The sequence below is a fragment of the Mesoplodon densirostris genome, chromosome 7, assembly GCF_025265405.1.
Source record: "Mesoplodon densirostris isolate mMesDen1 chromosome 7, mMesDen1 primary haplotype, whole genome shotgun sequence".
Taxonomy (NCBI): Eukaryota; Metazoa; Chordata; class Mammalia; order Artiodactyla; family Ziphiidae; genus Mesoplodon; species Mesoplodon densirostris.
The window spans coordinates 61750583-61775555 of record NC_082667.1 but is presented as its reverse complement, the minus strand read 5'-3'; the positions used below and the strand labels follow the sequence as shown (position 1 = coordinate 61775555).

Below are 24973 nucleotides of genomic sequence, written 5' to 3'. Positions count from 1 at the left end.
GTGGGAATGTGAATTGGTACAGCCACTATGGAGAACAGTATGGAGGTTCCTTAAAAATCTACAAATAGAACTACCATATGACCCAGCAATCCCACTACTAGGCATATACCCTGAGAAAACCATAATTCAAAAAGAGACATGTACCAAAATGTTCATTGCAGCTCTATTTACAATAGCCAGGACATGGAAGCAACCTAAGTGTCCCTCAACAGACGAATGGATAAAGAAGTTGTGGCACATATATACAATGGAGTATTACTCAGCCATAAAAAGAAATGAAATTGAGTTATTTGTAGTGAGTTGGGTGGACCTAGAGTCTGTCATACAGAGTGAAGTAAGTCAGAAAGAGAAAAACAAATACCGTATGCTAACACATATATATGGAATCTAAGAAGAAAAAAAAATGGTCATGAAGAACCTAGGGGTAAGATGGGAATAAAGACGCAGACCTACTAGAGAATGGACTTGAGGATATGGGGAGGGGAAAGGGTAAGCTGTGACAAAGTGAGAGAGTGGCATGGACATACATACACTAGCAAACGTAAAATAGATAGCTAGTGGGAAGCAGCTGCATAGCACAGGGAGATCAGCTCGGTGGTTTGTGACCACCTAGAGGGGTGGGATAGGGAGGGTGGGAGGGAGGGAGATGCAAGAGGGAAGAGATATGGGAACATATATATATGTATAACTGATTCACTCTGTTATAAAGCAGAAACTAACACACCATTGTAACGCAATTATACTCCAATAAAGATGTTAAAAGGAAAAAGAACCTGCTGTACAAAAAAATAAATAAAATTTAAAAAAATTTAAAATTAAAAATTTTTTTTAAATGAACAAGGCAAGAATGGAGTGTTAGAAAGTTGAGGATGTTCACTCCAGTAAAGTCAGTCTCTTGCTCATTTCCCAGACCTATGCCAATGTTCAGGTCCTGGACTCATTACCTAAAGAGACACCTGATCCCTAAGTGGAAGAATTACAACAACAACAAAAAAAAAACCAAAAAAAAGTGTATATTATATATCCTGAAGATTTCCTGAGATCTTCCTTAAAGGTACTGGCTACATAGGCAATTTTATACTAAAGAAGAGGGGAATACCAAGACATTGAAGGTTAACAAACAGAGTTTGACTTGACATTGTTACTCAGAAATCAGAAGCATGGTTATGGTCCCCTGGGTTAGAGCTGGGGCTCTACTCTAGGTAGCAGAGTCCAGTTAGTAAATGGAGTCCTGGAGAAAGCCAGTGCTCAGTCACTTAATGCATAATTAGAATGACTATTCTTGGTAGTTGAAGTAACTACCTGTGTTCCTGGCCTGTGAGGTAAGAGCCAAAGAGTCGGGAAGGCAAAATAACCTCTAACACTTCTCTCAACCAAGAGAGTAAAAAATGCTTCCCAGGTGCATGGTATAGAATTTGGCAAGTGTGTTGTTTTCCACTCTAGTTATAAAAGATCAGAAGCTGTTTCCATTAACAGGGGATGGGCAATAGTTTTCATACATGGTTTGCCTCAGGGACATGTTAACTCTTTTTTTCATGTGCCATAAAATAGTTCTAAGAGATGACTAGGCATCCCATGAACCACCACCTTGATCCACCAATGACATCATGTTGATTGGGCAAAATGAGCTAGAGGTGTTTAGTATAATAGAGGCCTTAGTAAGACACATATGCTCCAGAGGGTAGGAGACAAATCCTAGGAATATTCAGGAACCTAGAACTTAAGTGAATGTTAAGGGTCCAATGGTAAAGAAACATTATCAAGGTAAAAGATCGACATCTTTCATCTTCTACCAGAAAGAAAGCACAATGCATACCACATTGGATTCTGAAGAGAATGTATTCCTCACTTAGGAATCTTGCTTTAGTTCATATACAAAAAGATATGGAAGTATAGCTTTGAGTGAGCCCAAAGCAAGAATAGACTGTTTCAGGTCCAGACTATGGTACAAGCATCACTGCTTGTGATGCACTAGCAACAGTCACAGCAAAGGAGACTATGTGTGGGCCCAGCCATATAGAAGCCCAATGACCAAGGTTGACTGCTGCCTTTGAATGCCTGTCAGCAAGAGACAACAATGCTGAAACCCAGATACAATAGGATTATTCTTCAAGGAGGCCACTTGGTGACAAGTCAACCACTCTGGGTCTCTTGCATCCTAGGAAGTATGGTGGGCTGCACTGCCAGTGATACATACTTGTTCTTGGTGTAGATTTGCCTTTCTTGCTCACAGAGCCTTGGCCAGCGCTTCTCTTTAAGGGCTTCCTGAATGCTGGATTTATAGACAGGACATCCCACATGACACAGTACTCAAAGAAAAGACATTATTCAGAGAAGGATAGGGCTCATGCCCATGGGACCCACTGGTAGTATTACATTTCCTCACCAACCAGAAGCAGTTGGCCTCACAGAATGCCAGAGCCGTCTTCTAAAACACAGCTAAAAAGCAGTTCAGAAGGCAGCAGTTCACAGAAGTGGAGTGCTGTCCTTTAGGATGCAGTCTATGAACTAAACCAGATCTCTATATGGTGCTAGCTCCCCAACAGGAAGAATACAGGAGGCCAGAAACAAAGGGGTAGAGGGAGGAACATTCCATCTCTCATTCCCAGTGATCCACTAGGGGATTTCCGCTTCCTTTCCCTGCAAATGTTGGTCTTGCAGAATTGGAAGTCCTGGTCCTCAAAGGGAAACAGCAAGGGTCCAATTGAGCTACAAGTTACAGCTAACATCAGGCTCCTCCAGACCCCTATTCCCAGGAACAAACAGGTGAGAAGAGGAGTTACCATACTGACAGGAGTAGTAGACCCTGAACTGAGGAGACAGGGCTGCTCTTATACAATAAATGCAGGGAAGACTTTGTAAATAGTGGAGAACTCAGATGATCCACTGGGGTGATTAATGGTATTCCCTTGCTTCATTGTAACCATGGGTGTACAAACACAACCATCTTGAAGAGTATGATTATTAAGGTTTCAACCCCCTCAGAAATGAAGGTTTGGGTCACTCCACACGTAAGCCACCTAGATTTATGGGGTTGAGAGCTGAGAGTGAAGGGAATTCCAAATAGAAGGAGAGGATGAGTAACAGTTGTGGCTCTGCGAGGAATTTCAGAAACTGGGGCTGTAGAGCTCATCCTTCCCTCCTTTCAATTTTGCCCTTAGCAAGACAGGCCCATGGGAACTATGGAGGAACTGCTCCTAAAATCCGAAGGAGACCTCTGCAATGCAAGAATGCACTGTGGTGGCCATAAAAAAATATTCTTTTCAGATTTGACTGCAGGGAGCATATATGACTGATAGCCTCAATCATTGTGCTATGGATTTTATGGCATTGTCTAAGCCCTAGTTATTAGCTGTTTCCAACCAATGGGTGAGTACAGCACTAATATGACAGGTCTATTGCAGTGCAATACTAATTTTTTCATGAGTTCCATTGACTCAAGACTTACCTGCAGCTTTGCCAAAGTGGTCTTAGAGATACACTAAAGTCTAAGACCTTCCTTCTCTTCTTTCCTTCCGCCCTCTTAGATAAGATTTGCATTGTGATTTCATGGCTCTTCCAGCCTCAGGATTCTTCTTGTCTTACTTCATGAGCATTTCCTTCATGAGCATTTCCCCTCTGTATACCTCTGACACATCTAATTTAATGTTGGCACCTGCTCCTCACAGGGCCCATTCTAATGCAACTATGGTAACTCCCACTGAAAAATCTTCAACTTGTGTTCACAAGGCAGTCCTGTGGAGAAAGCTAATACCTCTATGACTATAAACCTGATGGGGAAAATGTTCACATATTAAGGTATGGGGAAGTCTTTTTGGCTTACACTTGGTTCAGCTTGAATACTGTGTGAACTAAGACAGCCTTATTCATGGCCTATTAAACACACAGCACATGCTTTTTAACCATAAAGGTAAAAAACGTCCATTTCAAAGATAAGGATAAATAACTCCCTTCCTATGGTGTTCATGTTAACACTCCTTCAAAGATAAGGTTCCCTTCCCAGACACGAGGGCCATGCTGTCTCACTGTATAGATACTCAGTTTGTCTCTTTTGAAACTTCGAAGGAATATCCCCCTGTCATGTTGATACCTTATCAGAACAAGGAACATAAGACTATGCAGAAACATGCATCAACTGAGCAGTTTCTCGAAGCTGAGAGGCTGTCTCCTGGACTACAGTCCTCAGTTTGGCTCAAGAAAGTCTTTCCTATTATAGGTTGTTTACTGGTTATTTCTTTCAACAAGCCCCTTTTCAAAGACTGCTCTCAGACCTTTGAGAATGAAAGCCATGTAACTGTCACAACCCTCAATACATAGCTTAGCGATGCTCTCTTTTCCTAACCCTGGAACAGAATACATGAAGGTCGTTCTAGTGTAGATAAATCTGAAGGACCTCCTGTCAGAAGTGTCGTCAAGCAATTGAGTTCAAGGTATAGCCTGAAGGCAGAGCTGGCTTGAAGTTAACAGGCTTTCTCACAATTCATGACGCCTGGTTGGAAGGGAGACACAACTACAAGAATAGCCTGAGACTGCTGTATCCTAGCAGATTGAGGGAACTGGGCTGCAATGTCAGTTTTGCCCTGTAGCAGCTTATTTTTAAGTGTTTGATTATGACTATTGACTTACCACTTAAGTTTTCATTCTAAGTTGTCCCTCCCTCTCCCTCCCAATTGTTGTACTCAGAACAGATGGGAAAAGAGCATAAAGGATATATTACCAACTGCTTGGCCCTTGTGAGGACAAAACTTCTAAATAGTTCTGGTTTTTTAAAGGAAGCAGACTAAAATACTCCTGGAGGTACCTCAGCATCTCAGACACTGGGTTGAATTTTTAGTTGTGTTGACTACCAATCTGAGTTGTTTGGACTTTCTTCCTATGTGGAGGTCCCTTTCTCCATCTGTTCCCTGAGGTTGCCCTATCCTCATCTATACTGAGCCCACTCTTAGAAAATGTCTCTTACTGATTTAATAGCTATTACCTAAAGGGACTTTCTCAGCCCAAAACTATAGCTTTGGTATTAGAACATTCATAGCACATAGAATGGTTTTTGCCCATTTTGGTTCACAACTAACCTCAGAAAATAGTGTCCCCAACCTTCTAAAGCTCTCAGGACTGACACATTACCCAAGGATATTTCTACTCCCAAATCTGCTTCTCCCTAGTGGACATAGGTTTTTTAATTTAGTTTCGTGGGAAGGGGGAAGATTTACTATTTGTATTTGGTGCCTTAGGCTCTTCATCCAAGGACCTCACACACCCTTTCATTGATGCTAGGGATTTTGCAGCACATGCTCATTGTCTTACAGTAGCCAATGCCTCCAAGGCAGGTGAACTCACAGAACAGAACAAATATGTCTGAAAAACAACTGTTTAATAAAAAAAAAAAGACCTCACTGAATTAGAGTCCATCAGAAGGAGAATTATTAGAATAGACGGCTCACTAGAAGCAATGGTCATGTGTTTGGATTATGTGCATAAGACACAATAGGCTTTAATTTGACATAAACTTGGCTTAGCTTTGTAGAAGTATAGGGGACAGGAAATAGAGCAGTCCTCCATCTTCAATCCCATTGTGAGGTCCTACAACTAGGCAACCTCTTGGACTCCTCATCCCTGAAGGGATGTGAATGTTTGAGTATAAGAAAGAATGAATGGATGAGGCTAAAATGAGTTATGTTGCACCTTACACAGAGATCACTGCATTGATATCCCACTGGAGTCTTGCCTTCTCAATTATATATGTCTAAGAACTATGCCACAACTGTACAGGTACAGTTTCATAGACCAGAAGATCACAGTAAACAGGACAATTATCTCTTTGTACACAGCATTCCACCTTTATCTTAACTCAGTAAGAACTTATTGAAAGGAAGCCCTGTTCAATTAGTGTAGCTGGAAAAAATCACTATCCACATGGAAGATCATTAAATCCCAACCTCACTCCATATACAAAAATGAACTCTGGTTGAATTCAGAATTTAAACATGAAAGTAACTTTAATTCTTGGTATAGCAATATGGGTGAATATGTTAGGTCTTAGGGTAGGTGAGGATTTAGACAGATGTTTCTTCCAAGAAAGCTAAAAGATTTGACTAAATTTTCAAAAGTGTCTTAAATCAAGACATTCCAAATGGAAAGATTCACATTTAGATCTTTATAAATTTTTTGTTTTAATTATCAGAAGTCCTAACACTAAGAGAAAAATTGGACGAGAAAACAATTTCAAATAAAGTCTTTAAACACTCAAGAAGATGGGGGACCTTCAAGATGACAGAGAAGTAAGAAATGGAGATTACCTTCTTCCCCACAAATACATCAAAAATACATCTACATGTGGAACAACTCCAGAGAACACCTACTGAACACTGACAGAAGACTTCAGACTTCCCAAAAGGCAAGAAACTCCCCCCACGTACCTGGGTAGGGCAAAAGGAAAAACAGAGACAAAAGAATAGGGACGGGACCTGCACTGCTGGGAGGGAGCTGTGAAACAGAAAAAGTTTCCACACACTAGGAAGTCCCTTCACTGGCAGAGACAGTGGGTGGGCGCGGGGGGGGGGAGCTTCGGAGCCACAGAGGAGAGCGCAGCAACAGGGGTGCAGAGGGCAAAGTGGAGAAGTCCCCACACAGAGGATCAGTGCCGACCAGCATTCACCAGCCTGAGAGGCTTGGCTGCTCACCCGCCAGGGCGGGTAGGGGCTGTGAGCTGAGGCTTGGGCTTCGGAGGTCAGATCCCAGGGAGAGGACTGGGGTTGGCTGCATGAACACAGCCTGAAAGGAGCTAGTGCACCACAGCTAGCCAGGAGGGAGTCCAGGAAAAATTCTGGACCTGCCTAAGAGGCAAGAGACCATTGTTTCGGGGTGCATGAGGAGAGGGGACTCCTCCCCTGTCTGCCCACAGAAGGCAGAGGACCACCTAAACAAGCTCCAGAGACAGGAGTAAGCCATGGCTATCAGCTCAGACACCAGAGACGGGCATGAAACGTTAATGCTGCTGCTGCAGCCACCAAAAAGCCTGTGTGCAAGCACAGGTCACTATCCACAGTCCCCCACTGGGAGCCTGTGCAGCATGCCACTGCCAGGATCCCGTGATCCAGGGACAACTTCCCCGGGAGAACACACGGCATGCCTCAGGATGCTGCAATGTCACGCTGGACTCTGCCACTGCAGGCTCACCCTGCATCCCAATTGTAACTACCGTACCCCTCCCTCCCCCTGGCATGAGTGACGCAGAGCCCCCTAACCAGCCTCTGCTTTAACCCCATCCTGTCTATGCAGGAACAGAAGCCTGATGACAACCTATATGCAGAGGTGAGGACAAAACCAAAGCTGAACCCCAGGAGCTGTGTGAACAAAGAAGAGAAAGGGAAATTTCTCCAAGCAGCCTCAGGAGCAGCAGATTAAATCCCCACAATCAACTTGGGGTACGCTGAATCTGTGGAATACCTGAATAGACAAAAGATCAGCCCAAAATTTAGATGGTGGACTTTGGGAGCAACTGTAGACTTCGGGTTTGCTGTATGTGACTGACTTGTTCTGATTTTCATTTTTATCTTAGTATAGTTATTAGCACTTGTTATCATTGGTGGATTTGTTTATTGGTCTCCTTGCTCTCTTCTCTTTTTTTATTACTCTTTTTTAATTTAATAATTTCTCATTTTTATTTTAATTATTTTATTTTCTTCTATTTCTTTTTTTAATTATTTTCATTCATTTTTCTCCCTTTTCTTCTGAGCTGTGTGGCTGACAGTGTCTTGGTACTCCAGTCTGGTGTCAGACCTGAGCCTCTGAGGTGGGAGAGCCAAGTTCAGGACACTGGACCACCAGAGACATCCAGGCCCCAAGTAATATCAATCAGTGAGACCTCTCCCAGAGATCTCCATCTCAACACTAAGACTCAGCTCCACCCAATGGCCAGCGAGCTCCATTGCTGAACGTCCCATGCCAAACAACTAGCAAGATGAGAACACAACCCCACCCATTAACAGAGAAGCTGCCTAAAATTGTAATAAGTTCACAGATAACCCTAAAAACACCATCAGATGCAACCCTGCCCACCAGAAAGACAAGATCCAGCCCCACCCACCAGAACACAGGTACCAGTCCCCTCCACCAGGAAGCCTACACAAGTCTGAACAAACCTCATCCACTGGGGGCAGACACAAAAAACAATGGGAACAACAAACCAGCAGCCTGCAAAAAGGAGACCCCCAAAACAGTAGGTTAAACAAAATGAGAAGACAGAGAAATATGCAGCAGATGAAGGAGCAAGGTAAATGCCCAAGAGCCCAAACAAATGAAGAGGAAATAGGCGGTCTGCCTGAAAAAGAATTCAGAGTAATAATAGTAAAGATAATCCATCTCTTGTAAACAGAATTGAGAAAATACAAGAAACATTTAACAAGGACCTAGAAGAATAAAAGATCAAACAAACAATGATGAACAACACAAAAAATGAAATTAAAAATTCACTAGAAGGAATCAATAGCAGAATAACTGAAGCAGAAGAATGGATACATGACCAGGAAGATAAAATACTGGAAATAACTACCACAGAGCAGAATAAAATAAAAAGAATGAAAAGAATTGAGGAGAGTCTCAGAGACCTCTGGGACATTAAACACACCAATATTCAAATTATAGAGTTCCTAAAAGAAGAAGAGAAAAAGAAAGGGTCTGAAAAAATATTTGAAGACATTATAGTTGAAAACATCCCTAATATGGGAAAGGGAATAGTTAATCAAGTCCAGGGAGCACAGAGAGTCCCATACAAGATAAATCCAAGGAGAAACACGCCAAGACACATGTTCATCAAGCTATCAAAAATTAATTACAAAGAAAAAATATTAAAAGAAGCAAGGGAAAAGCAAAAAAATAGCATACAAGGGAATCCCCATAAGGTTAACAGCTGATCTGTCAGCAGAAACTCTGCAAGCCAGAAGGGAGTGGCACGACATATTTAAAGTGATAAAAGGGAAAAACCTACAATGAAGATTTCTCTAATCAACAAGGATATCACTCAGATTCAACAGAGAAAATAAAATCTTTACAGACAAGAAAAGTTAACAGAATTCAGCACCACCAAACCAGCTTTACAACAAATGCTAAAGGAAATTCTCTAGGCAAGAAACACAAGAAAAGGAAAACATCTACAATAACAAACCCAAAACAATTAAGAAAATGGTAATAGGAGCATACATATCAATAATTACCTTAAATGTAAATGGATTAAATGCTCCAACCAAAAGACATAGTCTGACTGAATGAATACAATTACAAGACCCAATTATATGCTGTCTACAAGATACCCACTTCGGACCTAGGGATGCATACAGACTGAAAGTGAGGGGATGGAAAAAGATATTCCATGCAAATGGAAATCAAAAGAAAGTTGGAGTATCAATTCTCATATCACACAAAATAGACTTTAAAACAAAGACTATTACAAGAGACAAAGTGGGACACTACATAATGATCAAGGGATCAATCCAAGGAGAAGATATAACAATTGTAAATATTTAAGCACCCAACATAGGAGCACCTCAATACATAAGGCTAATATAACAGCCATAAAAGAGGAAATCAACAGTAACACAATCATAGTAGGGGACTTTAACACCCCACTTTCACCAATGGACAGTTTATCCAAAATGAAAATAAATAAGGAAACACAAGCTTTAAATGACACAACAGACCAGACAGATTTAATTGATATTTAAATGACATTCCATCCAAAAACAACAGAATACACTTTCTTCTCAAGTGCTCGTGGATCATTCTCCAGGATAGATCATATCTTGGGTCACAAATCAAGCTTTGGTAAATTTAAGAAAGTTGAAATCATACCAAGTAGATTTTCTGACCACAATGCTATGAGACTAGATATCAATGACAGGAAAAAAAAACTGTAAAAAATACAAACACATGGAGGCTAAACAATATGTGACTAAATAACCAAGAGATCACTGAAGAAATCGAAGAGGAAATCAAAAAATACCTAGAAACAAACGGCAATGAAAACACGATGACCCAAAATCTATGGGATGTAGCAAAAGCAGTTCTAAGAGGGAAGTTTATAGCAATACAATCCTACCTCAAGAAACAAGAAACATTTCAAATAAACAACCTAACCTTACACCTAAAGCAGTAGAGAAAGAAGAACAAAAAAAACCCAAAGTTAGCAAAAGGAAAGAAATCATAAAGATCAGATCAGAAATAAATGAAAAAGAAAGGAAGGAAACAATAGCAAAGATCAATAAAACTAGAAGGTGGTTCTTTGAGAAGATAAACAAAATTGGTAAACCATTAGCCAGACTCATCAAGAAGAAAACGGAGAAGACTCAAATCAATAGAATTACAAATGAAACAGGAGGAGTAACAACTGATACCGCAGAAATACAAAGGATCATGAGAGATTATTAAAAGCAACTCTATGCCAATAAAATTGACAACCTGGAAGAAATGGACAAATTCTTAGAAAAGCACAACCTTCCAAGACTGAACCAGGAAGAAATAAAAATATAATCAGACCAATCACAAGCACTGAAATTGAAACTGTGATTTAAAATCTTCCAACAAACAAAAGCCCACGACCAGAGAGCTTCACAGGTGAATTCTATCAACATTCAGAGAAGAGCTAACACCTATCCTTCTCAAACTCTTCCAAAATATAGCAGAGGGAAGCACACTCCCAAACTCATTCTACAAGGCCACCATCACCCTGATACCAAAACCAGACAAAGATGTCACAAAAAAAGAAAACTATAGACCAATATCACTGATGAACATAGATGCAAAAATCCTCAATAAAATACAAGCAAACAGGGTCCAACAGCACATTAAAAGGATCATACACCATGATCAAGTGGGGATAATCCCAGGAATGCAAGGATACGTCAATATATATGCAAATCAATCAATGTGATACACTATATTAACAAAGTGACGGAGAAAAACCATATGATCATCTCTATGGATGCAGAAAAGGCTGTAGACAAAACTCAACAGCCATTTATGATAAAAACCCTCCAGAAAGTAGGCATAGAGCGAACTTACCGCAACATAATAATGGCCATATATGACAAACCCACAGCCAGTATCATCCTCAATGGTGAAAAACTGAAACCACTTCCACTAAGATCAGGAACAAGACAAGGATGCCCACTCTCACTACTATTATTCAACATAGTTTTGGAAGTTTTAGCCACAGCAATCATAGGGAAAAAAAGAAATAAAAGGAATCCAAACTGAAAAGGAGAAGTAAAGCTGTCACTGTTTGCAGATGACATGATACTATACATAGAGAATCCTAAAGATGCCACCAGAAAACTTCTAGAGTTAATCAATGAATTTGATAAAGTAGCAGGATACAAAATTAATGCACAGAAATCTCTGGCATTCCTATACACTAATGATGAAAAATCTGAAAGACAAATTAAGGAAACACTCCCATGTACCATTGCAACAAAAAGAATAAAATACCTAGGAATAAACCTACCTAAGGAGACAAAATACTTGTATGCAGAAAATTATAAGACACTGATGAAAGAAATTAAAGACGATACAAACAGATGGAGAGATATACCATGTTCTTGGATTGGAAAAATCAACATTGTGAAAATGACTCTACTACCCAAAGCAATCTACAGATTCAATGCAATCCCTATCAAACTACCACTGGCATTTTCCACAGAACTAGAACAAAAAATTTCACAATTTGTATGGAAACACAAAAGACCCTGAATAGCAAAAGCAATCCTGAGAAAGAAAAATGGAGCTGTAGAAATTAGGCTCCCAGACTTCAGACTATACTAAAAAGTTACAGTAATCAAAACAGTTTGGTACTGGCACAAAACAGAAATATACATCAGTGGAACAGGAAAGAAAGCCCAGATATAAATGCATGCACATATGGTCACCTTATCTTTGATAAAGGAGGCAAGGGTATACAATGGAGAAAAGACAGCCTCTTCAATAAGTGGTCCTGGGAAAACTGGACAGCTACATGTAAAAGAATGAAATTAGAACACTCTCTAACACCATACACAAAAATAAACTCAGAATGGATTAAAGACCTAAATGTAAGGCCAGACACTATCAAACTCTTAGAGAAAAACATAGGCAGAACACTCTATGACATAAATCACAGCACTTTCTTTTTTAACCCACCTCCTAGAGAAAGGGAAATAAAAACAAAAATAAACAAATAGGACCTAATGAAACGTAAAAGCTTTTGCATAGCAAAGGAAACCATAAACAAGACAAAAAGACAACCCTCAGAATGGGAGAAAATATTTGCAAATGAAGCAATTGACAAAGGATTAATATACAAAATATACAAGCAGCTCTTGCAGCTCAATATCAAAAAAGCAAACAACCTAATCCAAAAATGGGCAGAAGACCTAAATAGACATTTCTCCAAAGAAGATATACTGATTGGCAACAAACACATGAAAGGATGCTCAACGTCACTAATCATTAGAGAAATGCAAATCAAAACCACAGCGAGATATCCCTCACACCGGTCAGAATGGCCATCAAAAAATCTACAAAAAATAAATGCTGGAGAGGGTGTGGAGAAAAGGGAACCCTCTTGCACTGTTGGTGGGAATGTAAATTGATACAGCCACTATGAAGAACAGTATGGAGTTTCCTTACAAAACTAAAAATGGAACTACCGTACGACCTAGCAATCCCACTTGTGGGCATATACCCTGAGCAAACCATAATTCAAAAAGAGTCATGTACCACAATGTTCATTGCAATATTATTTACAATAGCAAGGACATGGAATCAACATAAGTGTCCATCGACAGGTGAATGCATAAAGAAGATGTAGCACATATATACAATGGAATATACTCAGCCATAGAAAGAAACTGAGTTGTTTGTAGTGAGGTAGATGGACCTAGAGACTGTCATACAGAGTGAAGTAAGTCAGAAAGAGAAAAATAAATACCGTATGCTACCACATATATATGGAATCTAAAAATAATAATAATAATAATGGTTCTTAAGAACCTAGGGGCAGGACAGGAATAAAGACACAGACATAGACAATGGACTTGAGGACACAAGGAGGGGGAAGGGTAAGCTGGGACAAAGTGAGAGAGTGTCATGGACATATATACACTACCAAATGTAAAATAGATAGCTAGTGGGAAGCAGCTGCATAGCACAGGGAGATCAGCTCAGTGCTGTGTGTCCACCTAAAGGGGTGTGATAGGGAGGATGGGAGGGAGATACAAGAGGGAGGAGATATGGGGATATATGTATACATAAAGCTGATTCACTTTGTTATACAGCAGAAACTAACACACTATTGTAAAGCAATTATACTCCAGTAAAGATGTTTTTTAAAAAATCTTTGATAAAGGAGGCAAGAATATAAAATGGGAAAAAGGCATTCTCTTCAGTAAGTGGTGCTGGGAAAGTTGGACAGCTGCATGTAAATCAGTGAATTTAGAACACATCCTCACATTGTACACAAAAATAAACTCAAACTGGCTTAAAGATTTAAACATAAGGTATACCACCATAAACTCCTAGGAGAGAACATAGGCAAAATATTCTCTGACATAAATCATACCAATGTTTTCTTAGGTCAGTCCCCCAAGGCAAGAGAAATAAAAGCAAAAATAAACAAATGGGACCTAATCAAACTTACAAGATTTGCACAGCAAAGGAAACCATAAACAAAATGAAAAGACAACCTATGGAATGGGAGAAAATATTTTCAAACAATGCCTCTGACAAGGGCTTAATCTCCAAAATATACAAACAGCTCTTATAACTCAACAACAACAAAACAAACAATCCAAACAACAAAATGGGCAGAAGACCTAAATAGACGTTTCTCCAAAGAAGACACACAGATGGTCAATAGGTACATGAAAAGATGCTCATCATCGTTAATTATTAGAGAAATGCCAATCAAAACTACTTTGAGGTACCACCTCACACCAGTCAGAATGACCATAATCAAAAAGTCTACAAGTAACAAATGCTGGAGAGGGTTTGGATAAAAGGGAACCCTCTTACACTGTTGGAAGGAATGTAAATTGGTGCAGCCACTATGGAAAACAGTATAGAGATTCCTCAAAAAACTAAAAATAGTGTTGCCAATGACCCAGCAATCCCATTCCTGGGCATATACCCAGAGAAAAGTATAATTCGAAAGGACACATTTACCCCTATGTTCATAGTAGCACTATTTACAATAGCCAAGATATGGAAACAATCTAAATGTCCATCAACAGATGAATGGATAAAGATGATGTGGTATATATACAATGGAATATTACTCAGCCATCAAAAAGAATGAAATAATGCCATTTGCAGCAACATGGATGGACCTAGAGCTTATCATACTAAGTGAAGTAAGTCAGAAAGAGAAAGACAAATAACATATGATATCACTTATATGTGGAATCTAAAATACAATACAAATCAACACATCTATGAAACAAAAAAAGATTCACAGATATAGAGAACAGACTTGTGGTTGCCAAGGGAGGTGGGGGGGAGGGGAGGGAAGGAATGGGAGCTTGGGATTATCAGAGGCAAACTGTTTTATACAGGATGGATAAACAACAAGGTCATACTGTATAGCACAAGGAACTATAGTCAATATTCTCTGACAAACCATAATGGAAAAGAATATGAAAAAGAATATATATATATACACACACATATATATATATGTATGTATATATGTATGTATATACATACATATATATATGTGTGTGTATAACTGAGTCACTTTACTGTAAAGAAGAAATTAATGCAACACTGTAAATCAACTATACTTCAATAAAATTTTTTTAAATGAAAATAAATAAAAACAAAGATTTTAGACCAAAATAATAGAAAAAATTAATCAAACCAAGAGCTCGTTTCTTGAAAGGATAAAGATCAACAAAACTCTGGCCAGGCTCACCAAGAAGAAAAGACAAAGGACCCAAATAAACAAAATAAGAAATGAAAGAGGAGAAATAACAACCACTACCACAGAACTACAAAAAATTATAAGAGAACACCATGAACAATTATATGCCAACAAACCGGACAACCTAGAAGAAATGGACAAGTTTCTAGAAACATGTAGCCCACCAAAACTGAATCAAGAAGAAATAGATAATTTGAACAGACCAATTGCTAGAGGTAAAATTGAATCTGTAATTTTAGAAGGAAAAAAAAAAAACTCCCTGCAAACAAAAGTCTAAGACTGGATGGTTTCACTGGGGAATTCTACCAAATATAAAAAGAAGAACTTAAACCGATCCTGCTCAAACTCTTCCAAAAGATTGAAGAGGAGAGAACACTCCCAAAGTCATTCTATGAAGCCACCATGACCAAAACCAAACAAAGACACTACCAAAAAATAAAAGGCCAATATCTCTGATGAATATATATGCAAAAATTCTCAATAAAATATTAACAAACTGAGTCCAACAACACATAAAAAGGATCATACACCACAACCAAGTTGGATTCATCCCAGGGTGACAAGGATGGTTCAACATATGCAAATCAATCAATGTGATACATACCACACCAACAAAAGAAAAGACAAAAAACACATGATCATCTCAATTAGATACAGAAAAAGCATTTCATAAACTTTAACATCCATTCATGATAAAAACTCTCACCAAAGTGGGTATAGAAGGAATATACTGCAGCATAGTAAAAGCTACTTATAATAAATCCACCACCAACATAATACTCAATGGTGAAATACCAAAAGCCTTCCTTCTAAAATCTGGAACAAGACAAGTATGCCCACTCTCACCACTGTTATTCAACATAGTACTGGAAGACCTAGCCTCATCAATCAGAAAAGGAAAAGAAGTAAAAGGAATCCAAACTGGAAGGGAAGAGGTGAAATTGTCATTATATGCAGATGACATGATACTATATATAGAAAACCCTAAAGACTCCACACAAAAACCCCTAGAACTGACAAACGAATTCAGCAAAGTAGCAGGATGCAAGATGAACAAACAGAAATCTGTCACATTTCTTTACACTAGCAATGAAATATCAGAAAGGGAAAGTTAAAAAAATTCCCTTTTACAATCACATCAAAAAATATATATGTAGGAATAAACCTGACCAAGGAGGTTAAAGATTTGTATGCTAGGAACTAAAAAACATTGAAAAAAGAAATTGAAGGTGATTTTAAAAATGGAAAGATATCCCATGCTCTTGGATTGGAAGAATTAATATTGTTAGAATGGCCATACTACCCAAAGCAATCTATAGATTTAATGTGATCCCCATCAAATTACCCATGACATTTTTCACCAAACTAGAGCAAATAATCCTAAAATTTATGTGAAACCATAAAAGACCCAGACTTACCAAAGCAATCCTGAGGGAAAAGAACAAAGCTGGAGGCATAACCCTCTCAGACTTCAGACAATACCACAAAGCAACAGTAATCAAAACAGTGTGGTACTGGTACAAAAATAGACATATGGATCAATGGAACAGAACAGAAAGCCAACAGACCTACGGTCAATTAATCTTCAACAAAGGAGCAAGAATATACAGTGGAGAAAGGACAGTCTCTTCTGCAAGTGGTGTTGGGAAAGCTGGACAGCTACATGCAAATCAATGAAGTTCAGAACACTAACTCACACCGTACACAAAAATAAACTCAAAATGGCTTAAAGACTTAAATATAAGACATGACACCATAAAACTCCAGAAGAGAATATAGGCAAAACTTTCTCTGAAATAAATTGTAGCAATGTTTTCTTCAGTCTCCCAAGGCAATAGAAATAAAAGTAAAAATAAACAAATGAAACCTAATCAAACTTATGAGCTTTTGCACAGCAAAGGAAACCATAAAGAAAACAGAAAGACAGTCTGTGGAATGGGAGAAGGTATATACAAACAATGAGAAGAAAAATGGCTTAATTTCTGAAATAAACAAATAGCTCATACAGCTCAATATCAAAAATAACCAAACAACCCAATCAAAAAAATGGGCAGAAGACATAAACAGACATCTCTCCAAAGAATATGGATGGCCAATAAGAGGCACATGAAAAAATGCTCAACATAGCTAATTATTAGAGAAATGAAATCGAAATTACAATGAGGTGTCACCTCACACCAGTCAGAATGGCCATCACCAAAAAGTCTACAAATGTTAAATGCTGGAGAGGATGTAGAGAAAAAGGAACCCTCCTACACTGTTGGTGGGAATATAAACTGATATAGCCACTATGGGGAATAGTACAAACATTCCTTAAAAATCTAAAAAGTTGCCATATGATCCAGCAATCCCACTCCTGGGCATATACCCAGACAAAAGTATAATTCAAAAAGGTGTATGTACCCCTATGCTCATAGTAGCACTATTTACAATAGCCAAGATATGGAATCAACCTAAATGTCCATTGACAGATGAATGAATAAAGATGTAATATACAGATATATACACACACACACACACAATGGAATATTATTCAGCCATTAAAAGGAATGAAATAATGTCATTTGAATGGACCTATAAATTATCATACTAAGTGAAGTAATTCAGACAAAGAAAAATATCATATGATATCACTTATATGTGTAATCTAAAAATATGATAAACATGAACTTATTTACAAAACAGAAACAGACTCACAGGCATAGCAAACAAGCTTATGGTTACCAAAGGGGAATGGGAGGAGGGATAAATTAGGAGTTTGGGAGTAGCAGATACAAACTACTATATATAAAATAGATTTTTTTTAAAGTCCTACTATATAGAACATGGAACTATATTCAATATCTTGTGATAAACTTTAATGGAAAAGAATATGAAATAGAATATATATGTGTGTGTATAAATGAATCACTTTGCAGTACACCAGAAACAAACACATTGTAAATTAACTATATTTCAATTTAATAAATAAAGGCAAATGGCTAAAGTGTACATTGCTGCAAACCTACCCAGCCTCCTGTGATAAAAGTGTTCAGTCAGAATGATAAGGCTCACATCTCAAAAATATCAAGTAGATGACACCAATAAAATTAAGGGCTCTGTGAAACTATCCCCCCAATCTATGCCGTAAACATATCCATCAACTCCAAAAGTTTCCTCTTGCCTTTTTTATTTATTATTATTTTTATATTTGATAGGAACACAAGATCTACCCTCTCAGAAAATTTTTAAGATACAATACAGTATTGTTAATGACAGGGACTATGCTGCACAGTAGACCTCTTATCGCCAAACCCATCAAGTTGTATACACTAAATATGCACAGCTTTTAATATGCCAATCTTACCTCAATAAACTGGCTTTTAAAAAAAATGAATCAATAAAAAGAACTCCCCTCAGGAAGGAAGAAAAAAAATAATATAGACCTGAAAGATAGGAGCTGTTAATGCTGAAGGAATTCCTTTCATTGTCTCATGCATGGGAATGGCTCACCCATCATGCAGTTACTAAGTAGTGACATCAGAATGTGAAAATTAATATTTAAATCTTTACTAATCATACCTGATAGGGTTGGCAGTTTTAGAGACAGCCATTTTGTAAATCCTAGGTGAAATTCTTTCTTAAAAAAACGATGGAATCTAGCAACAAATGTGGACTTTTTCCTCTTGTGGGCTCTAATGCAGGCTCAGAAAGTGGACCTAACCATAATTTCAAATATCAATACTTAATCACAAGAAAATCTAAATGGACAGTGAGCAGCTTCCCTGGGCTTGGCAACACCAAACTTTCTCTCTAGCTCAAAGCAGAGACACACATGAAGAGAACCAAAAGAAAACTGCCACTCCCTAAGGTGTAAATAGGAGCTAAATGAACTCAGCAGGTACAGTATTATCCTACGTGTTTCCCACCAACCACTCCCCTTTTCTATGTCTTGGTATATGAGCTGGTTAATATTAAATGTGGGAAAAGAGGGCTAGTATTAAGGTGAATATAGCTTACTTACACATAATATTCTTATTATACATAATAGAATAGAAATATAGTTCTTCCTTAGGTTTGAAATGAAATGGGTTGGGGGTAAAATCCAGTGGGGAAAAGGATAGAAGTGCCTGTACGAATAGATATGCACACACATCCTCTCAGTGAGTCCCTTAGGCAAGGAGATGTTACAGTATATATGAGTATGAAATAGTTCAACTCTGATCAGAGCAACAAGAGGATTACCAAGATGATACTTCTACATGCTTTCCAATGATCTCAGTCCCCCAAAACTGTAATTATAGAAGCTGATGCTGCCCCACAAAAGGCTCAGTCATAAGATCTGAATCATTCAGAAACTTCAAAAGTTAACTCCACCACTAATCCTCCCCCAAGATCCAGGTTGACCCACAGGGGTTGTGTGCCACTGTGTCCTTCTGCTGCTCTATGAGACATCAACCCTTTTCTGCTGAAAGTGCTTTAGGAGGCCCTGACAGATCTGCTTAGACTTGATGCAGTAGACAATGGGGTTCATGAGGGCAGAACCAAGAAGTGCAGGTTGGCCATAAGCACTGCCAGAGCAGGGTAGCTGTGCTTCTCTACTTGGCGCAACACAGACAGCCCCAGTTTGGGCAAGTAAAAGATGAGAACAATGCAGAGGTGTGAGACACGTGTTGAGTGCCTTTAGTTGTTTCCCAGGTGATGCAATGCTCAGCACGGTCTGTAGGATCAGGGCATAGAAGAGTATGATGAGGGAAGAGTCAAAGCCCAAAGAGAGGAGGATGGAGACCAGGCCAACCAGGCTGTTGACCTGAGTTTCTGAGCAGGCCAAACCCACAAGGTCACGTGCAGGCAGTAACAGTGAGAGTGCACTGATCTGGGGAAAGAGCAGACACCGCAGGAGGATGGGTCCTGGGAGATTGAGCAGGACGGCCCTCTCCAGGATGGCAGGCCCCACTTCAGCCATGGCTGAGTGGGTCAGAACTGAGGCATAGTTCAGAGGGTCCCGGATGGCAACAAAGCGATCAAAGGCCATGGCCAGCAGCACACCAATTTCCACATAGGTGAAGGCGTGGATGAAGAACATCTGTGCCGCACAAAGATTGAAGGGCAGCTCACCAGCACCCAGCCAGAGAGCTGCACCATGGTGGGGAAGGTGGAGGCCCAGAGGCCCAGGTCAGAGGCTGCCAGCATGGACAGGAAGAGGCACATGGGTTCGTGTAAGGCTGGATCTGTGCAGATCAGGAAGAGGATGATACTGTTACCCAGGATGGAAACCACACAGATGAGGTTGATGGGGATGGAAACCCAATGATGAGAAGCTCCCAGACCTGGGAAGCCAGTGAGGAGGAAGGTAGAATGACCAGAAGTGCTGGTGTTGCAGGAAACAGTGATTCCAGGAGGGAGTTGTCCACCCTATATGTAAGAAGCATTCATTCATTTGATCATCACTTATAAAGTCCCTACCAAGTACTAAGGGCTGGAAAGGAAAAGCTGCCCTGTCACCCTTTCTCAGGCCATGAGAGAAAACTCATTCCTCTGAGGAGCTCCATTCCCTCCATTTTCTGTGTAATTTAATCTTCTCCTTGAATAAAGTGATGTTGAATAAATTTTATGAGCTAATCTCTGCTTATTGCTTTAGCCTCTCAGTATCTATTCTCTCTTTGGCCTAAATAAACAACCTCCTTTCTCACTTAAGCTATACCCAAAAGCCTATCTCCAGCCTGTATTCTCAAAATAAGTAATGAAGGGAGAATAATTTTCTGTTGAAATTTAGTATGATGTTAGGAACAAGCAGTTTAGACTCCATTTCTATTTATTCTTAGCGACAGGTTTTCCATAGTGTGACCTACCTGTTAACAAAAGAGACACATTCAAACAAATGATGTATTTTCAAAACCACCCTCTGAGGAGGCTGGTTGTTTTTTCCTCTGGTGCTGTTAAAGAACCAACATTTTCTGTGTATCTTTTCTGGAAAAGCCTTTGGAGCGCAAAGGTTCTTTCCAACATGCTCAACAGTGACAAATTTCTCTCCCGTGAAGGTGGGTTGGTCTAGAGGAAGTATTCAACAGTTCTTTGAAGCTAAATCTGGTAAACAAGATGGGAACTGAGATGAATTCACTTTTGTTAAACTCCTTCTTACCCAATCCCACCTCCACCTCACTGGCTGCTTAAACTTGTACATTTTCTTCTGACCTTGCCTTTGAGACAGCCCTATGGCCATGGGCTTAATTAGAAGGCACCTTTCTCTTAAATATCTTTTTGTTCATCCCTCTTATCATAAAAGCTGTTATGACAGCACCAAGTGCTTTGAAATTCTCCAGAGTTGGGGGCTGGAGGGTGAAGCTGACAGGCCTTGAGGGGCATCACCTACAGAGCCAGGCAGAGAATCATGAGTTTCCAGAACCCCAGGGTTAATAACATTTAGAAAGGAGCCCAGAGTGTAGTGTGTAAGCTCATATATTCCCATTACTTCACATAACACTTTTGGGCTGCAAAGCCTCCCCAGCTTCTTTCCTCTGCAATGGGAACGTTTGTCTCCATTTGTCTATTAAGTATCTTCACATTGGTGTGCATTGGTGTACATTGTAAATTGAACGTCCAGCAGAACCACAAATTATAATTCCCCTTTCTCCCGAGTTCACCCTCTAAGACCTGTTGGACCTTCCTCCCTTTCCTATTATCCATGAAAACTCCAGGAAAAAAAAAAAAAAAAACTAGAATCTCTTTTCACTCTGTAATATGTTCCCCAAGTCAACTTTGAACTATCCCCTCCTTTCAGATCCCAATGAAAATAATCTAGCCCAAATTACCAACATTTCCCTTGATATTATAAAAGCCTCCTAACTATCCCACTTTCTTCAGTCTTTCTGTATTCTGATTCACCTTCTAAATTTCCATTCGAATCATGATCAGAATATTGAAGAAAAGGCAAGCATGGACATTGAAAGGAGTATGCGCCTGGGGAGGAAACACAGTGATCATATTTGTTTCAGGAATATATCTCCTACCATAACTTTAATGATCCTCACTGGTCCCTGATGCTTCAGGATCAGGTCTAAGTAAGATCTTTATACTGGGTCCAGAAGAGGAAGGACCTTGTTCATTCGACATCTGTAGCCTATACAGTCACCTCTCCCCTAAGCCTTATAAATGCTACTCATAAGCTATCATTCTACTCATCAAACTTACCATATTTGATAATTCTTAAAATGTCTTTTTTGTTGAAATATAAAATACACATAGAAAAGCCTATATCTCCTAAATGTAAAACTTGATGAATTTCCTCAAAGTGAGCACACCCATGTAACAAGCACCCAGATCAAGAAACAGAATATTGTCAGCCTCCCAGAACTCCCTTGTTACCCCTTCCAGTCACTCCATCCTCTCAATGATAAACCACTATCCTGATTTTGCCTGTATATGTCATGCATTATCTATATATATAGTCTTTTCTGTCTGCCTCCCTCCACTCAACTTTATGTCTATTTATTGAAGGAACAAATAGATGGTTTGATTTATGTTTTACAATCACCGTCTTACTAAACTGACTTTCCATTATGTGTCAAGAACTGTGCCAGGAAACAGCATACAGCAATGAAAGCTCACGTAAAGCAGGAGTCCCCTAAAGGAATGTGCTTATTTGTTCCAATGTGAGCGTGTGTGATTCCACCAGCTGGTTTCTGATAATGATTATTCACAATGATAGTAAGAGTAATTGCTATCATCTATTGACTATGCTCAGACACTGAGTAAGGATGTTCCCTACCATCTTCACAGTAAAGAGCCGAGTCTCAGGCTGAATAACTTGCTGTAAGCCAAAGTGAATCATCCTGATCTCAACTCAGCCCTGATGCTCAAAGCCATGTGCTATCAGAAAGCTCTTAAACATTTACCAAACTGTCAGGCAAGACATACAGTATCTGATAGGCCAGAGCCCAGATGGAAAGGCTTTTTCTCCAGATGCCACTTAACCCATACAAAAATAGCAGCTTGAGGCCCGCCTGCGAGCAATGTTTTCATGGACTGTCATTCCATATGGCATCATATAGTTTTGCACAAAGCTTCTGTCCACAGCAGAGTAAAAGGACAACCAAGTGCCCACAATCCCACCTGAAAAATAGAACGGCCTTCTCAAGCATTTGGATCTTCTCAAGCAACTTGGACATCCTCTTTCTCTGTGGTCCCTAGAGATCCCTGCATCACTGTGCTGGAGTTAAATACACCTTGCCTTGCCCTATTTTTTCTGCTTTTTGCCAGATCTCTTGCTTTCTGACACTTCTTCAGGGTCCTAAGTTTATTTTTTTTTTTTACTAAATAATATTAAGAGTCAGAAAACAACACATTTGTCTTTTATAAATGCTCTCTACACATATGCTTACTTAATCCTCTGACCCTGTGGGATATCTTCCCATTTTCTGATGAAGAAATTGGATCTCAGAGAGGCTAAGTAACTTTCCCAAGGTCATGATGTTAGGTGATAGATCCAGGATTTAAATCCAAGCTGGCCTAAAGACAAAGGCTACTTTCTTAACTGCTTCATATAAGAAAAAGCAATTCTGGCACTTTGTGGTTATTCGATCCTTTGTCCTCAGGCTAATTTAAAGGCCGTTTTTCTGTCCCCTCCCTCCAACCCCATCTCCCTTTAAAGCAGATGCAGAGGTTTGAGACCAGGGTGAAGTCATACGCTAAGAGAAGTGGGCGTCAAACCAGTCCAGCCAGGCCTCTCTGCTTCCATCACTCCCAGTTCTTCCAACCTTTCCACACAGGTTGTGGCTCATCGTCTGAATGCAATGGCCAATTTACCTTGCACAGCCCACCTGCACCCAAGAATTCAGCGGTGTGTGATACAAGGGAGGCTGCATCCTCCTCCCCCTGTTCTAATGCTGCAGGGTGACAAGGAGTTCACCAAAAAGTTATGCCCTTATCACGTAAAAAAAAAAAAAAAAAAAAGAACAATAACACTGACTTCGCAGAGTGGTTGTGAACATGGGAAAGACTATAAACTGTTTAGCACACAGTTAGCATTTATTAAAATGTAACAATAAGCAGAGACACCTAGGATTTTCACGCCCCATATCTCATGACATCCACCTCCTTCCAAAGCCTGTGAGTGGCGTCATCCCCTTTCCGTAGATGAGGAAACAGAGCCTCAGAGATGAGGAAACCTGTCAGTGACCCCATTAAGAGGAAGCAGAAGAGACTGGCTTTAAGAACATCCCATTTGACTCCAAAGCTCATGCATCTGTCCATCCCTCAGCACTCTCCTCTCTAAAATCTTTGAAAATAATATTTGTCTCTTGAAATCAATATAGAGATTGAGAATACATGCAAAGCACTTAGTATAGTGCCTGACACATAATAAGCGCTTAAAAATAATAATGCTTCATATTTATCAAGTATATACTGCCTTATGAGGTAGGAATCATTTCCATTCCCATTCTGCATATAGGAAAACTGAGGCACCAAGTGGTTGAATAACTTGTCTAAGATCATGAAGTAAGAAAGTGGATGAGCCAGGGTTTAAATCTAAGCAGTCGTATTCCAGATCCCACATTCATTTTTTTCCTCTAATTTCTATTTATTTTAATTTTTATTTTATATTGGAGCGTAGTTGATTTACAATGCTGTGTTAGTTTCAGGTGTACAACAAAATGATTCAGTTATACATGTACATATACTATTCCTTTTCAAATTATTTTCCCATTTAGGTTATTACAGAATATTGAGTCAAGTTCCCTGTGTTGTACTTCAGAGCCTACACTCTTAAGCACTGTGTTATGCTGCCTCTGTCTGCTAGCTATGATGGTTATTAATATTATGAAAGCTGCAAATTCTCATCCCCAAAGAAGATGAAATAGGATTACAGATTTATAAGATCTCATTTACCACTCCTACCTCCTCCCTGACTGCTTATATGCATCAATCCTTGAAGTTCTAAGACTATAAGGGGCCCACATGCTTACTGACAATTTCTGTATTGCACACTGCATGAGCTTAGTTACAGGCTTATGGCTTAGGAAGAAGAATGTTCTCCTCAAAGAAGTA

At 39.3% G+C, this 24973-nt stretch overlaps 1 protein-coding gene across 1 annotated transcript; it reads right to left on the bottom strand.

Annotated features, from left to right (window-relative positions):
- Window positions 1-19370: 19370 nt before the first annotated feature.
- Window positions 19371-22757, bottom strand: LOC132494178 (olfactory receptor 51H1-like). Its single transcript, XM_060105200.1, is given in 5 exon segments — window positions 19371-19462; window positions 19465-19592; window positions 19594-20059; window positions 20062-20341; window positions 22695-22757. Coding segments are annotated over 5 exon segments (1029 nt in total).
- Window positions 22758-24973: the final 2216 nt, after the last annotated feature.